Source organism: Aplysia californica, unplaced genomic scaffold, assembly GCF_000002075.1.
Source record: "Aplysia californica isolate F4 #8 unplaced genomic scaffold, AplCal3.0 scaffold00015, whole genome shotgun sequence".
In the NCBI taxonomy this organism is placed as follows: Eukaryota; Metazoa; Mollusca; class Gastropoda; order Aplysiida; family Aplysiidae; genus Aplysia; species Aplysia californica.
Genome location: NW_004797285.1, coordinates 862,660 through 879,648, shown reverse-complemented (window position 1 = coordinate 879,648; position 16,989 = coordinate 862,660). Strand labels below are relative to the sequence as shown.

The window sequence follows — 16,989 nt, the reverse complement described above, 5'->3', positions numbered from 1 at the left end:
CCTGGTGGAAGTTAAGGAAATTGAAAAATCTCCATTTTGGTAGACATGTCCCCTAGAATAGGTTTCCTCTAGACCTGGGATAGGCACAAATTTAAGTCAACAAAATTAATGTTGGTATTAAAACAAACATTCAAAACTGAAAACTCAGCTAAACAGAAAAAAATTCAGCAGTTCCGCAGATTTCAGAATAAGCGGACCCCAAGGTAAATTTATGCTAAAGAAGGACGCAACAGCAAAAATAACAGCCAAAAATTATGTGTCCTTTTGATTGAGCAGTTTAATAAGTCGTGCACCATGAAACAAACAAGGAATGCAACAATACCAAGGTATAATAAACTGAATACTTTTCAACATTACTGAGAAGTAAACCATACCTCTCATCCACAAGGTACATACGGGCATTCTGTACAATCCCAAAAAAAGAATAACAAAATTTTCATGAAAGACTAACTTTACTTTAACAGGTAAAATTAAACTTTAACCCCCCCCCCCCCCCCCCCCCCCCCACTGACTTGACCTGGTACACATATTATATCATCTGGAGTCAACAAGGAGTTTGTGCAAAGTATACAGGAACAGGAAACATGGCTGTGATTGTTGATGTCCACAAGCTCACAATGCCGAAGAGAAAGCACAATGCAATATTAAAAGTAACTTTACTCTTTTACCCTTCAATAATAGTGAAGAAAGCAACAGGACACACATGGTTCAATCCTTGTAACTAATACGGGGTGACCACTACGGATGGGATCGATAAGGCCGATCGCCTCAAAAACAAACGTGTTTGTTTTCAGTTTCAGACGATCGAGTCGGGCGATCGGCCCGATCCAGCCATAGTGTGCACCCCGTATGAAGTATAAAAATGCTGCAAAAAAGAAAATCCCAAGAACAGACAGACAAAATTTCTACACACTGCAGAAACTTGAGTCATGTCAGTGAAGGAAAAGCATAAACAACAGAGAAAAATGCATTGGTTGAGAATAACACCAGACTTATGAATCAACGCTCTGTGAGAAGTTCTTTATATCAAATTCTAAGTGCTAAATGCAAAATCCCCCAAAAATTTAAAAAATGAATAAAAGAAACTCCTCAAAATCTAATAATAGCTCAAACTAATCTCATTGTGTTGAACGTAAACCAAAAGTTACCATGTACAAAAAGATTTAAAAAACTCCTTTCTGAAAGTGAAAACAATGACAGAAAAAATGGACAGGGACAAAGCTAGCAGGTCTGAAAATCTAAAGAACCTTGAATACAGTAGAACATGGCTATAGCGGGACTTTGGGTTCCAGAAGAAAAATCCTGCTGTAGGGGAGTTCCGGCTAAAGGAATGCAGAGGGAAATTACCGAAAAATTTCTAAAATCTATATGATTACTTCCCTTCCATATCAATAAAAGGTGCCCTTTAGATTAGTCTTCCTTTTCTTGTCAACTTCGTTGACTATCTCAGCCTTTATCGAGTGAGAGTTCAGAGAAGCATTTCCTTTTGTCTTGGTCGGAAGCCATCTTTTCCTCAGTCTTGTTGCCTGAGCATCAACGATTGCAATTCAAAGCTCTCCTCTTCTTTACTTTTTGGCCTGGCCTTCAACTATTAAATAAATTTTGTCCAAAGTGTACTTAAGTAAAGAGGCACTTTGGACAAAAAAGTTCAAAGGTGATGCTATGGCACATCACTTTTGGAGTGGCTCACATAACGTGTCTCTCCGCATCATCCCTCTTTGTGCTGCCTGCCCCACCTCACTTCATCACTGGACTGGCCAATCACAACGCCACACCACTGACTGCCTGTTTGGAGCCCCCCTACAGCCCCCACCCACTCGCTAGAGCTCTCCTGCTGTAACCAAGTTCAGGTCTTTCCTTTTTCTGTAATACCAAAGCACAGGCAATTGAATTTACATAGACAAAAAAAAGGGGATTCAGGTAAGGTCCCGCTGCAGTGGGTGCCGTTATAGTCATGTTCCACTGTATATACACACCCAGCACTAAATCTGCAACAACATGTTTGATAAGTGTGCCTCTCTTGTCCTCATAGAAGCATTTGTTATCCTCAGCCATCATATTGGAGCCTGCTTATACCTTCAGGCCAAAACTCCATGCTCCTCACAGATTAGTACTGCCCATGCTGGCATGTGTGTCGTCAACTTTCAAACATAATCCACTTCAGTTCAACCACTGCATCAGTCCTTATTAGAAGCAAACACCAGGGCCACATCATCAGAGCTGGACAGGGAAAAAGTTATAACCTACATTTTGATTGAAATGACAACACAAGGTTAGAGTTAGATTTTATGCTACAAAGAGACAGATAACACAAACATGGAAAATTAAAAATCATTGATAGCTGGTACAATTTGCCATTCTCTGACTGATATATCTCAATTTTTTCTGTGACCTTTAGTTTTTTTAGTAAGAGTTTTACGGCACTTGCAACACAATGAGGTCACGTAAGTGCCGAAGGAAAGATGTGTTACAAGAGAGTAAGATACACAAAAAAAAGGAGAGACAAGGACGATAGATGTTTGATAGGAAAGAAGGGGCAAACTACACCAGAGCACCCGCCAAATTCCCACCAAATTTTTCGCTATCCGTTAAGCTAACTTATGGATGTCGACGAACACATTTGTCAGTCCCCGACATGTTTGAGTTATCTGTGCCTTATTGTATTTCCATTTGGGTAATTGAACCCCCCCCCGCGATTTTTGGCCCACCATAGAGAGGAATTCGACAATTTAAGTGCAAAAGATTAGAGGTGTTACAGTAGAGTAACAAACATAAAAAAAGGAGGAGAGATGTAGACGATAGTTGTTAAATATGAAAGAAGGAGCAAACCCCATCAGAGCACCCATCAACCACCCACGCAAAGTGTCGGTCAACACACAGTTCAAGGATTATGCAATCTCAGAATAGCTAAGAAAGACAATGTTCAACCTTTAAAATATTCCTACTCTATAACGGTAGACTGATTTTAAGCAAACCAGAAAGAGAGACAGCACATAAATAACTTCTCAAAGTATTTACACACTAAAGACTAAACAACAATAGCCACATAGTGGGCTGGGTTGTGTGATTATTAATACTTTCTAAAGCCATTTCGACAGACTAAAGGGCAATAACGTGTGAAACATGATTTTTTTTTTTTTGGTAAGTGTTTTACGGCGCTTGCAACTGCATACGGTCATATGAGCGCACAAGAAACACAAAACATTATTAATTGGTAGGAAATTTAAAATTTAATGCGGGTGGTGGCTGAAGTCTACTATTATCGATTTTGGACCACCAAGGGATCTTTAAAGAGCGCAATTTGCACACGGGACCTCAGAGATTTTCCACCCTTGTCCGAGAAGGCTAGGCGTAGATCTTTCCTACCAGAAGATCTGGAGTGTGGTTGAAAGACAGCAGTAAGAAAGAGCCAAGGAGTAGCAGTAGAAAGGCTGCAGAAAGAGTCTGGAGCCCCGTGGAGGGGGGCAAAGGAGGTCAAGGGGTGGGGGAAAAAAGTGGAGACAAAAGTAGACGACAGAATATTGCAAGAGAGAATGAAAGAAGGTGAAAGGAGACAATTTTAGAGAACATTTTTCGTTCACTACCTGGATTCGAACCCGGGACCTTTGAATGAGAGGAGAACACCTTAACCTCTAGGCCTAGAGAGCCCCCAAAAATGATATATAATTCAAAATATTTTCAAGAACTTTGAAAGTTCTAGAACGAGACCCAGTGAGTCACCCCCCTCTCCACCACTCCTTGATATGTATCACTACAAGATTAAGGGTGCTGACTATGTCCTAATTTATAGTATAATCCAGATTTTGGCCAAGGAGTAGCCACAGCCCGTGGACACAACTTAACCTGCTATTTACTACCTATCAGGCACCTCAGAGAGGACAAACAGACCAGATTTAAGCACACATCTTAGAGAGCAAACCTGAACAGCCATGAGCTGATATTACCATCAATTCAATTTGTGAGGTATGACACAAGACTGAACTTACAGTGCACTTAAGAAATAATCAAAAACCTAGGAATGGCCAACCTCAGACTGTCCCGCACTATCAGCCATGACCAGTGACATAATAAAAATGAAGGAAGAATCAACCACACTAGGTCTTGTCAACAGACTGGACATAGCCTTTGTTATTCACATCACATCAAAGGACCAAACAGAAAATGCATAAAAGACTCAATTTGGAACCATTTTAGCAATGTATACTTTCAGGAGGTAAAAATTAAAAGATCACAATAACCTTAGACTCAGAGTTACGTTACACTAAACATTCAAATTGAGACAAGTATCTCACTGTGCTGTGTACTTTGCATCTCCCCATGACACTTAACAGCAACAGAGGATGAAAAATTAAACGTAATTAAAAGTATCTCAATGTACCAGCTTGTTAAATAAGTCACACAAGCTTGCTAGTTTAATACTAACCTTGTAGTGGGCTGATTTGCTGGGAAAGAGAGAAAACCAGTCTTTAAGAAATAAGGCTATTTTACTTGTACGGTTTTTATTCATTATCAATAAACTTGAAACAATCGGTAGCAATGTCTTAGGTTAATTCTGAAAAGGAAAAAGTCAAGATGGAAAACTTTCAAGGACACGCATGCAATCTCAAAGTATAATATTAATATATAATACATCATAACACAGTACATAATTTTAATAAAATTCACCAGCCAATGATTGAAACAATAAATCGAGACCAGCCACTTCATGAAATCTAAAAATCAGGATTTCAGAATTAAAAATCAGGATCTGGTGAAAAAATGGGATCGACAGTAAGCCCTAAGGGGCACTGGGGAGGGGGAGTCCCGATTCCCTTTAATGAGACAAGCATGCAAGACAAAACTTTTGTAGGAAAAAGTTCACATTTGGGCCTCAAAGTAAAAGAAAAAAACCGATAGAGAGCATCGAGGGGGAGTGCAGGTTGGAGTGATGCTCAAACTCTAATAGTCTTGAAAATAGCTTACTACACCTAATTCTAATCTCCATGTAAAAGGTGTGCATTTTTATACGGTAACGCTTGCCTTTGATCGCATCTATACACTCAAGGCACTCAAGTTCCTGCCGATAAAAAGTCATGAACCAGTGCTTCCAAGCAAAATAGATTGCAGAATTAAAAATAATTTTTTTCTACAAATCAGATGCTACAACAAAAAATCAGGATACACACGAGATCGAAATCGGGATGCTTGAGATTTGGGGCAAAAAATTGGGATATCAAGATTAAATCGGGATGAGTGGTAGGGCCGAATTTCCCACATTGCCCAAAAAGTGAGAGTATATTAAAAATTGATGTTCTCTCAACACTTCGATTCGTTTCGTGATTCTTATAAAATAATAGTTAGATATATTTCTTTTAAACTGTACAGATTGAAAAGACGATTAAACATTTTATAAACCCCCCCAACAAACAACCACAATGTGAAGCATGTACATAGTGCAATCAGCGGGACACTGGAATCTTTTCATTATGTACGAAAATTTAATATGCAAGTTTTATAATTATACAAAGAATATACATGATTATAGGAAAAAATTTTGGACTTGAAAATCTCTTCTGTGAACGGGTTTCACTTTATGCGTACCGGACTGTACTTCTTTTACAAATTTGAGGGGGGAAATTTGGCTTACAATGGCAAGTACAATACATAACATACAATAATTCATCAACATAATTATAATACAAAACTTCAAACCAATACAAGCAATCTTATAAACACCATATGGTAAGTGGTAACCATGCAGCACCACCCTATTCTTGAGCAAGTCATTACACAACGCTTAAAAACCACACGCCACAGACAAGTCTGACACAACCAGTACTGTGAGCCTGAGTTCTCAGTGCACTCACTTCATTGTAAATGCTTATTTTTGCACCAAGGATCTTTTGTGATCACATAAGCTTAAAACAAATAATTCAATTTTTAAAAGAGAAACAAGTGATAAAAATATTAGGCTTACCGGTTCGATGGCGAGTAACCCTTGCAGGTGACACAGCAGAGAACTCTTTACTGCAATGTATCTGGTGTACTCTCATTTTCCCAGTAGCAACCTCTGCATTACACACCATACACCTGGGCAATAGGACAATTAAGTATGAATAATTTGACAGTAGGTCCATGCCGGTGACATTTCAAGCTTAAAACTTTAACCTCAATCAAACATGTTTCCTTTTGTTTGTTCGAAATAATTAGAGACAAGTTTATGAAGTTTAGTGAAAATAAGGCAAAGGGTCTGACAAACCTTCATGAACTTTTATACTTCTTCAAACTTGAAAGATTATGTATAAGTTATAACCTCTCCCCTTGTTATACTATTTATTATCTCTATTACAGATTCTTTGCCCCGGGGGAGGGGGGAAGAAGAAAACACAACAAAGAGCTGAACATATTAAAGCATGCCTCAATGTTTTGTTTGACTTCCTCATTGATATTATGGCCACTTTGGTCACTGGGGGGAAAAAACGGTTGCGTTATCCGGGAAGATGAAATGATGGGACAGGCTGATCATCACACTTGAGTCACATTGGTCATCCCCATTTTTAAAAAAAAGACTGATGAAGCATAGTTTCATGGGCTGGCACATCACTTGTCCATTCGCTCTTTTCTTCAGATGCTGAAGAGAAACTGTTCTACCATCATTACCTACTACCAAAATTTCTAATTGCGAATCTTGTAATTCCAATATATTTTTTATACGAGTGAATAAAGAGAGATAAAATGTTAAGAAAAAAGATTCTCTTTAATCCAAAGCTCTCTCTTTGTCAGCTGTTACTATACATTTATGCACAAATACATGGTTGTACGGTCCAATAGATGTCCAGTTCAAGTACCAGGAAGTCTAAGTTTGAGAACCTCTCAAGGCCAAAGGGCATGGCACATGTCAAGACAATGAGTAATAATTGGTCTCTGTTGCAGTGCTATTTGTATTTCATTGGAAAGGCCTGCCGTGAGAGATCAGCATTCAACATTAAAACAACTGAAACAAATCAAATGTGTTTTGCTCCTTCACTCTGCCATACTAACTTCTGTAACGGTATCAAACTGTGTTGTTCAACTTTTGTTGAAAGTTAATTCTGGTTTGAGTTATTCCACTATAAATTAGAAAAATGTCTGGAAGAAAATGAGCCATTCTTTTCATCTACAGAATAAATAGAGTACAGTCAAACCTCGATATAACCCCTACTTTGGGAGGATCATGAAGTTGTCAGTACAGCGGGGCTGGTGGTATAATGGAATAGCATCAATTGCTATCTTGACTAGTGGAAGAGACTAGAGACAAACTGGTCAGTCTTAATCCTATTACTGTCAGTGGTAAATTTGCACTGTGTCAGGATATAGTCTTAGGAACAAGGGTGCACCTTTAGAAGTAAGAAATGAGTACACATGATAAATACAAAGACCAGGAAACTATATATATTAAATATATATATTTAAAAAGCTGTTTGAAAAAGCTATAACATACGCTGCAAAAACGTACGACTTTGAGATTGAAGCAAGGTCACGTAACCCTAAAATAAGCCGGAAATCTCAAAAACTGCTGAGGACCTGACAAAGCCATTTTCCTTAACTTGCAGAGTTGCAGCCACCGGCAGTTTTAAGATAAATAACGGATGATCTTTTGTGTTTCTCTGGCTCAAAAATAATTCTAATAACTACAGGAAGAGTATCTTTTAGAAATTAGTGCACTTTCGTTCAGCGTCAGTATTTCCTGGGTTTGAGTAGACTTTTCAGAAACAGGCGACGTTATTGGCAGTTAAGTTAACTCATCTAGACCTGTCAGGCACGATTGCCATGCTCAGGGGAAAACTAGTGGCAACCAATTACATGTTCACATGTACAGCTCCAGCTGATCTTTTCTTAAATTCAAGCTGAAAATTTCTGCTGGATCAGAAGCAAAGCTATATTATGTGTCAAGGACTCTGCTGGTGTACAATTTTTTAAAACCCAACACTTGTTAGTCCTCGGACCACCCCAGACATTTCAAGTAGTATTGTGAATCCTCACAATATAATAATAGCCGCAAGGGTCAGCCTTCTGGTCATCGGGCTAATATTTGGAAGCGAGAGATATTTGCTGACAGGCTGAGGTAGCACAGTTCCTTTGAAGTTTCTCCAGGAGACTTTAAAATTGAATTCCAACTTTAAAAAATACTGGGCAAAGTCTAAAAATAATAGCATTTTCAAAATCAGTGCAAATCAGGAGCAAATTGACGACAAAATAATGTTGGAAATAGTCGAACTTAGAGATGTCTGTGGGGAAAGAGATTATAAAGCAGCCACTGAGTGAGTTCTGTGTGCCTTATGTAGTGTGTACTGCTGGAGTCCAGTTCACTGCCACTGGCGGTATAATGGGGCAAATTTGATATTAGTTTAATAGGGACTGTACAAATCAGACAGTTGGAGGACAGCAGTGTAAAGGCACAAATACTATATTTATATATAGGCATTCCTTTTCGCACATTGGCAAAACCTGGCGGTATAACGAGGTTTGACTGAACTAAAATTAAATAATCTGAGGGGGTATAGGCTTTTGTTATGTCCCTTAACTTATGACTCAGACATTTCAGTTTAACTTGGGATGAGTTGATTTTTAATTCCCTAACGACATAAACTCATCCTTAGTCCACTGTACAATTACAAGAGAGAGGCGCAGGAATATGACTCTTAAAGATGCTTTGCTAGAATGACAAATTTATCCAGCAAACAAACTCACCTCTCATGAAGTGGCTCAGGGGCAGGCTCTGAAAAATTAAAATGAGAGCAACAGTAAATATATAGTCAATTCAAAGTAAAGAGGGATCAGAGGGAAATACAATACTTGCTGAAGGAAAGTTTTGTACTTTATTAGAGAGGCACCAAATATATATGACTCACTCATTGTATGGAGTACTTGAAGCTCTGAACATCAAAACGAACAGACGGACGGGGGTATAAAATTAACTGGGCATTTGACCATGTGGCACAGAAAGACAGGAAGAGATTTTTTCTGTTCCTTTTGCCATGCAGAATAAAAGGGATACATTTTTCTGTTCCTTTTTGTCATGCAGAATAAAAGGGATACATTTTTCTGTTCCTTTTTGTCATAGACCTATGAAGAAATTGAAAGAGGATTTAGCATTGGCTGCCTGGAGCAAGTGCACTTGGACTGGAAAAACAAAGAAAGAAAAAGACAAACAGTAGAAACTAGAAACACTAACAGTAACAGTAAAACATTAATCATTACTCAAATTACTGTCAAAACATAAAACCCTACCATAACTTTACTCCTATAGGCCAGAACGACACGTTCCGTGTCTTTTCCATTTACCTCCATCCCTCAGAATGACAGAGTGCGTCATTTTCACCTCCCCTGATTTAATACACATTTCCGTCCAGTCCTCCAAATCCATGTTTATAACACAGGATAAGTTATGTAAATGACTGTATATCCATTTATGTATTTCGCGAATTGCATTGTGTATATTATTTTATTTTATATATATATATATATATATATATATGTGTGTATGTGCTCATTTCGTAACCTCATGTGTAAGCAGGCGTGTGTGAAAAGCAAGTAGATGTGAGTGTGTGTGTTTGGCGTGCATGTATGTGCACATGTGTGCGTGAGTGAGTGTGTGTGTGTTTGTGTGTTATTGTGCGTGTGTCGCATGCGTGAATATTGTTTGTACATGCATTTATGTAAAGCGCCTAGAGCTGTGTTTACATGAGAGTGGGCGCTATAGAAATTATCTTCATTATTATTATGATTATTAAGTTAAAAATAGATACAAAGATACTCCCTTTCCTTTAGAGAATTCACAACTTGAAGACGTATTTTCAAACAGTAGTACGTTTTATCACTCATAATTTTAGACCTAGAGTCCAAATCCCTTTCCTCGCTCAAAATTGTTATTAAAATCCAACTACAATAAACCTGCTTTTCAGCAATTAATCTCACTATCCACGTTTCTCTCAGGTTGCCAACTGTTAATTTTAGATTGATCTTAATTATAACAATTTTGTCTTGATACGATAAAAATTAACAAGATTTCACAATGACAGCATAGATTTATTTCTGGCTGTTAAGGCAAATCCATGAAATCATTTCTGGCTGAGAAGAGTTAATGAAAACCAAGTTTTGAAGTAGGAATGTCTTTTAACAAGAACAACAACCATGTGGGCAACAGACACACAGATTACCTTCTCCACAGGTTGAAGCATGTTCTTCCAGGTCTTTTTGAGGGAACATCTTGTTACACAATGGGCACCATCCCTGAAAGCAGGCAATACCCCCAAAAATAAATAAATAAAACAATAAAATTAAAGATAAATAAATAAAACACCTGAAAGATTTGTCAGCATATATATATATATATATAACAGTTCTGAGGACATTTTTACAGTAAGTAACTAGACAATGTAGGGAATGCCCAAAAAGGAGCCAGGACTTGAGATAGAACAAGCAGAGGTAAGAGTCACAGAGAAAGGGCACATAATACAGAACAAATCTATTTTCAGAGCCATAGCTAAGAATACTATGCTCCAATAGGGACGAACTACTTTTAGTACTTTTAGTTTAGTTTTAGTAGAGGTTTTATGGCGCTCGCAACTGCATAAGGTCATATGAGCGCCAGAAGATTAGGTGTTACAAGAGAGTAACAAACATAAAAAAGAGGAAGGGGAGATAAGGATGATAGATGTTTAATGGGAAAGAAAGAGCAAACCACACCAGAGCATCCGCCAACCCGTACTACTTTTTAAACAAGAAGATGCTCAGCATTATAACTGTCTTTTCTTTTGTTATTTTGTAATGTGTGTTAACTGTTTCATTATGAAGAAACACAATATTGAAATAATAACAGCTCTCTTCACCTCCCACCTCTTTCATCATATAAAACATGTAGAAAAATGAGTGTGGAACAGAAAAAAATTATAACTTACTTAACACAATAATATGTACTTACAAATGATAAGCGATCGACCTACATTTTTACATCACCAAAGGGAAGCATGCATAATCAGTACTATGGCAATGATGCACAGCAAAAGAGAAGAAAGTAGATAAACATGAAGCTAAAACGGAATCAAAAGATTGAACCTTCCTGAAGTATACCTGCTATCCGCATAAAACGAAAGGTTCTTTTTCATTTGAGATTGATCTGTATCACTAAACACCAACTGAAATTGTCCCTGAAGTCAATGCGTGAGTACAGAAAGAAAAACTTGTCAAACACGAAAGTCCCACTATCCGTTTGAATAAAAAGTTCATGATAAGCACGAAGAGCTGTGTGTACCTGGAAGTAAGCGCTATAAAAATGCACTTCATTACAACACTTCCACAGGACAATGAGTATAATACTAAAGAAGAATATGTGAGTCAACAACTTACACTGCGGGAAAGAGTTCTGATAAAACACAAAACAAAAATGAAAACTGCAGCAGCCACCTTGTAATAATACCATGAAAATAAGAGTGCTGGGACGAGCAATAGTTTTCAAAGAATAAGGATGCCAATAGCAATATAGTGATATAAGGGTAGTGCAGATGGAAAACAACAACGCAATAAGAAGAGAAGACAATGGAAGATCACAAAGAGGCAGTGCAATAAAGAAAAAATTTAAGTTAAAAAAAAAAACGAAAAACGGCAACAACAAAAAACATTACCTCATCTTTTGACATCTCCTGTTCAGAAAACATGATGGCCTGTTGCACTTGACAGTCTTCTGCCGCTGAAGTGGAGGGGCCAAGAACATTCTCAGCTTCAACATTCTCCACAGGGCCTTTTGACACTTTCTCCTCAACATCAGTGTTGTCTCCCAAACCAGAAACCACTTCAGTCTTGCGATCTATCCTGCGAGCTCTCACACTTCTCACTGGAGTTTCAGGCTCTGTTAAGGAAACCATCTGATGATGCATCTGTCTTGGTCGTTTTTCCCTCCCAATAGCAGCATCTGTCCCCTCTGTGGGTTGAACCTCAGCCGTGACAAATGTCCCTTCTGCTGAAAGTAGTTTCCGTTTTCTAGTGGACAACCCCTTGTTACTCTGATGCTTTTCTTCTGTGGATGCATCAAGTTCTGGAACTGTCACTGTTCTGATCTCGGGTTTGCTCGCATGATTCTTGTCATTTGGGTATGAATCCTCCAAGTTCACAACAGGTACCAATTTTGAATCCGAACTGTCTTTTTCAAGAACTACTTCTTCATTTAATTCTTTAGACGATCCTGATGCGCTTCGACTGTCAGAATCTTCACCACTGGCTACTTTTATGGGCACATTATCTTTCAGTCTACCTTTACCCCCCTTTTGCTTGACCGCAGGCTGTTTTTTCACAGCCTGTTCAAGGTTCTTATTACATTGTGCAGTCCGAGTCCTGTGAGCAACTTGAGTACAATACATGTCCCCGTTCATGTCTATCATATAATTTGAGCTCTGGCTGTTAGGGACACCAGAGCCACTGGCTCCCTGAGAACTACTTGTGATTTCCTCTCCACCTCTGGTGGCTTCACCAGTCACTAACGAAGCCAATTTCAATTCATCTTTGTCTCGTAAAGAAATCATATCATTGTCCAGCACAAGCACATTGTCAACAGCAGTGAACTCATCCTTGGAGATATTGCTTTTATCTCGTCCTGATTCTTTTATCTCATTTTCATCTTTTTTAGGTGGCTCATGAGATTCTATTCTTCCAAGAGAGCCCTTTCTCCTTTTACTTGCAAGAATTTCATCCGTGGCAAATCTGTCTTCGTCGGATAAAGCAAAAGAGACATCCTTATGGGTCACATGCTCAGCTGCAATTGAGTTCTTGGTGACTTCTTCTATTTCCTCATTCATCTCTACAACTTCATCTGAATCATCTAAACTTTCATGTGCCTCCTTAGCATGTTTCCTGTTCAGTCTCCCATAGAGCCGCATACGCCAAGCTTGAGTTTTTGGCTTTTTAGGACGAACTCTCTCATACGTTTTAATGGCTTTCTTCGTAGACAGCCACTCCATAACATCAACCTGCTGCTGCTGAGGAATATCCTCATCCCCATCATTATCCACTTTTGACAGAAGACCTTTTCCCTCTTTGCCATAATTCACTTCATCATCATCAAGATCTGCATTACGTTGTCGTCTTTTACCACCTCTGCCGTTACTCTCTTCCTCCTTATCATGAATATCTTTAGGCTGTCTTCTTTTACCTCTTTTGCTTTTATTCCGTATTCCCTTGAACAAAGGACCCTCTTGTGATGATCTCTTTTTACTCTCTGGCCTCCACTCAGAATCTGGACTTTTTTCCTTGTGAATTTTTCTCTCGACCTCAGATTCCTGTTCCCCTAGAGAGCTGGACTCTTTGTAACGAACACCTCTGCTCGTAGTAGCTCTATGTCGTAACCCCTTCCGAGCTGGGACTTCTTTTTGTTCCACATCACTACTAGATCCATGAAACTCAAATTCTCCATTTCCAGTGCACTTATCCGTATTGAGCTCAAGTGCTGACTTATCATATGTACAAACACCAACAATCTTTTTCCGATTCCTCACATCTACTGGCTCATCATAGTAACCGCCTTCAGAAGCCAGTAAGTCATTTTCCTCCGTAATTGCACCTTCGTTGGAATGAGCATCTTCCTTTTCTTGATCCTTTGAGGCTTTCAACACCCTTTGAAAGTGCTCTCGTCCTCTGCGCTTTGGTTTCACCTTCAAACAATCCTGCTCATGGTTGCCAGCCTTCACTGGCTTGCCCCACACTGGTGGAGGGCCTGGACGTCTCCTCTGGGCACGGTGAAGTCGGCAGAGGTAAATATCAAACATGAGTTTGATTACTGGAGCATATCGTTTTGGATCTACTGCTACCTCAACAGGCAGATGATATGGGGGCCATCGTGAAATCTGAACAGAAAATAAAAGCAAAGAATCAACTGAATACATAAGTTGAACTCTAAATTCTTTATATTTCAACAATTCTTGACTGGTTTAATCGTTTTGTATGGGACTAGTACACAATATCAGAATGCATAAGCTATCTATAGTCCAAATTAGAACAAAAAAAGGCAACTATCAATATTGTTATGATAATTCATTACATGTCTAAAAGCAAGCTGTTTATTCAAGCAACCCCCCCCCCCCCCCCCCTCCAAACTGATAAATCAATCAAATCTAGGAAATGACAAGAAATCAGGTTTAAAATTTGGCTTTCATGTACCCAACTGCAAGACATGTTCTAGTCTACAACCCTCATTTTCACAAAATGGAAATCTATTTAAAAGGAGGTGCCACATCGTACGGCTATTTTAGCTATTACAAAACTTAAAGATCCCATATTTGATGTGGGACATCATGTCTCACTGGGGATTTGGAATCAACCAAATTTTAAAAAGTAAACATGTCTATGGTTTGGTTGGTATGGAGACGGGGGCCATATTGGATTTTGTTTACCTATTCTGATCCCGTTTTGTTCATTTATTTATCAACATACACTTTTTTGGCATGTACGAAGAAAAATTACAAATCCATAAATCATCTAGTGGACATTTTGGTACTAGCTTTTGTTTTAATTTTATGTCACTTAAATTCCAGCTTATTGCATAACTAGACAAACCACCAGATAAAATTAAGCTTTTTGAGTCAATTTATCAAAACCTACATATGCCATTAAAAATTCCTCTACATAATTAAAATTTTAGAACTTGGTCTTGTAAATATCCTCTGAAAGTTTAATTAAAATCGAATAAAAAACAGAGCAGAAAATGGGATGATGTGTGGGAAAAATAGTAAAGTGAGAAAACAGTCAATAAAGGTCAAATAAGGCTAAAAGAGTTTTCTTTTCTTTTTTTTTTTAAACCTTCAAAACATATTTCGAAATCAAACATGGCAACTACTTGATAATATTAACAAAGCAGAAATAGGATGGAGGATTCCTACTAAAACTGAAGCATATAAGAGGTGCAAAACATGCCTTGTGGAGGCAGAAACGTGGCAATTACTTGCTTTAAAAATCTACCCGTTGCTCTAAAATCCTCTCAAACACCACCCTAGAGTACAGAAAAATTAATGCTTACAAATGTTTTTGCTCAGGAAATATAATAAGTAGTAACCCCAATTTTCATAATTTGTCTCCAGAACACCATTTTTTAATATACCAAAAAACAATGGCTGTTGGGTGGAAAATACCTAAGGTTGAAGTAAGTTAAAGAATCAGGAGGGAGTTAATAGTTAAATTTTACACTTAATACCACCTTTTGAACAGACTGAATATCACTGCTCATGTTTTTTGTTTTTTTTTCCTTCAGGAAATGCTGAAAAACTTCTAGCCCTGAACACAAGAAAAAACAAGAAAACAAGAAAAAAACCTTGACAGAGCTGTTGTTGTGTCCTGACATCTCATCGCTAGAGACCGCTTCTCTTACGTCTGTTTGTGACACCTTACATGACGACTTGTCTGCCCATTGCTGCTTTGCTTGAGATAGTTTCTCTGCCTGTGACTCAGCTGTTGGGGACAATACTGACCACTGAGTCTCACAGACAGTCTGGGAATCTGGCACCTCCTGAATCAGGCTTACTTCTTCAAGATCCGATTCCTCACTGTAAAGGACATTGGCAGTGAGATGAAAAACATGAAGTGAATTACCCAAGAAATAGATACATTTTTTATAAAAGTTTATTTAAACAGACAATGCCAGATAATCTGATTTACCTATATCTTGATTTCCGTTTTGAAAAATGTCTTTATAAGCACTTTCAAACTCAACCCAGAAGTTTTAAACATTCCTAGAAACAACAACCAACCACCTCCCTTCAAAAAAACCCCAAGCATTCATATCTACATGAACAAAGATACATATCTTTCAGGGTGGATCTGACAATGCCTAGTGGTAGCCATCATGAAATGAGCAACTATGAAAAAAATTGTGACATAATCTTAACTTTTACGCTATGATGTGTAAATATAATGCTTCTCACTGTTGTAACAGGAAGTAAGCAGAATTATATCAGAATGATTTGAATCACCTGGCAAAGCTACAATTATTTATTAATTTATGTATATTATTAATTTTTTCGGCAAGTATTTTACAGTGCTCGTAACTGCATAGGGTAATTAAATATGAGCACGCGGGGCACGCCAAACATTTTTAATTGGTAGAAAATTTTGAATTTTGCACGGGTGGCGGCCAAAGCCTTCTCTTTTCGATTTTAGACCACCAAGGGATCTTTAAAGTGCGCTATTTGCACACAAGACCTCTAAGATTTTTTGCCCGTGTCCGGGAAGGCAAGGTGTAGATCTTTCCTACAATAAGATCAGGGGTGTGGCTGAAAGACAGCAGTAAGAAAGAGCCAAGGAGTAGCAGTAGAAAGGCTGTAGAAAGACGTAAAGGAGGTGAAGGGGTGGGAGCAGAAAGTGGAGACGAAAGCAGACGACAGAACATTGCAAGAAAGCAGGAAAGGATATGAAAGGAGACAATTTTAGAGACAATACTTTTTTTGGCGTTACTCCGATTCCAACCCGGGACCTTTGAATGAGAGGCGAACACCTTAACCTCTAGGCCAGGAGAGCCCCCAAAGCTACAATCTGATTTTTTCCTTTGTATGAACAGTAAAAAGAGTGAAATCATAAGTAAGAAATGAAAGGAAAATAAATGCGATTTTCAACAGTTCTGCCGCACATTACTATCCTCTGCAAGACCAGTCAGTTCTATGAAAACTTGGCAGTTTCCAAGTTAGCAGGGTCCAACATATGATGATAAATTTACATCAACCAATGTTCCAGTGCATAAGTCACAATATGAAAAAAAAAAGCAGCTACATTTTTACCTTTAAAACCAGGATTTAATTCAGTAGAAAGTATCCAGCAAGTGAATAGTAGTTTTCTTGATCCAAGGGAAAAAACCCAACTTAATCAGAGCTCCTACAACCCACATTACACCAGATTTTACAATTGATCGCTGTTAAGGACAATCGGGCTAACCCAGATTTCGGGGGTTTCCAGAAATCTTGACCTACACCAAAAGTGGGCATTGCCCTACCTACA

At 38.3% G+C, this 16,989-nt stretch overlaps 2 protein-coding genes across 2 annotated transcripts in view; both read right to left on the bottom strand.

The window, feature by feature from the left end:
- Positions 1–257: 257 nt before the first annotated feature.
- On the bottom strand, positions 258–15,546 carry LOC118478106. The gene is made up of 7 exons (XM_035971059.1): positions 15,314–15,546; positions 11,643–13,853; positions 10,179–10,251; positions 8,710–8,737; positions 5,957–6,069; positions 4,424–4,442; positions 258–2,220 (listed from the first exon to the last, which is right to left on the bottom strand). The coding sequence occupies exons 1-7, from the start codon at positions 15,341–15,343 to the stop codon at positions 2,178–2,180; spliced, it is 2,517 nt and encodes an 838-aa protein (XP_035826952.1). The 5' UTR covers positions 15,344–15,546; the 3' UTR covers positions 258–2,177.
- A 954-nt stretch (positions 15,547–16,500) lies between these two features.
- LOC101851844 (eukaryotic translation initiation factor 5B) overlaps positions 16,501–16,989 on the bottom strand; it is a 15,947-nt gene continuing 15,458 nt past the window's right edge. Inside the window, exon 9 of the mRNA XM_035971000.1 lies at positions 16,501–16,541. Coding sequence (XP_035826893.1) covers positions 16,501–16,541 — 41 coding nt within the window. The remainder of the gene's footprint in view (positions 16,542–16,989) is intronic.

Coding starts and splice junctions, on each gene's coding strand:
- LOC118478106 (XM_035971059.1), bottom strand. CDS start 15,343: ATGTCAGGACACAACAACAGCTCTGTCAAG. Junction 13,854..15,313: donor ACAACAACAGCTCTGTCAAG/GTTTTTTTCTTG, acceptor TTTTCTGTTCAG/ATTTCACGATGGCCCCCATA. Junction 8,738..10,178: donor TGCTTCAACCTGTGGAGAAG/GTAATCTGTGTG, acceptor TTAATTTTTCAG/AGCCTGCCCCTGAGCCACTT.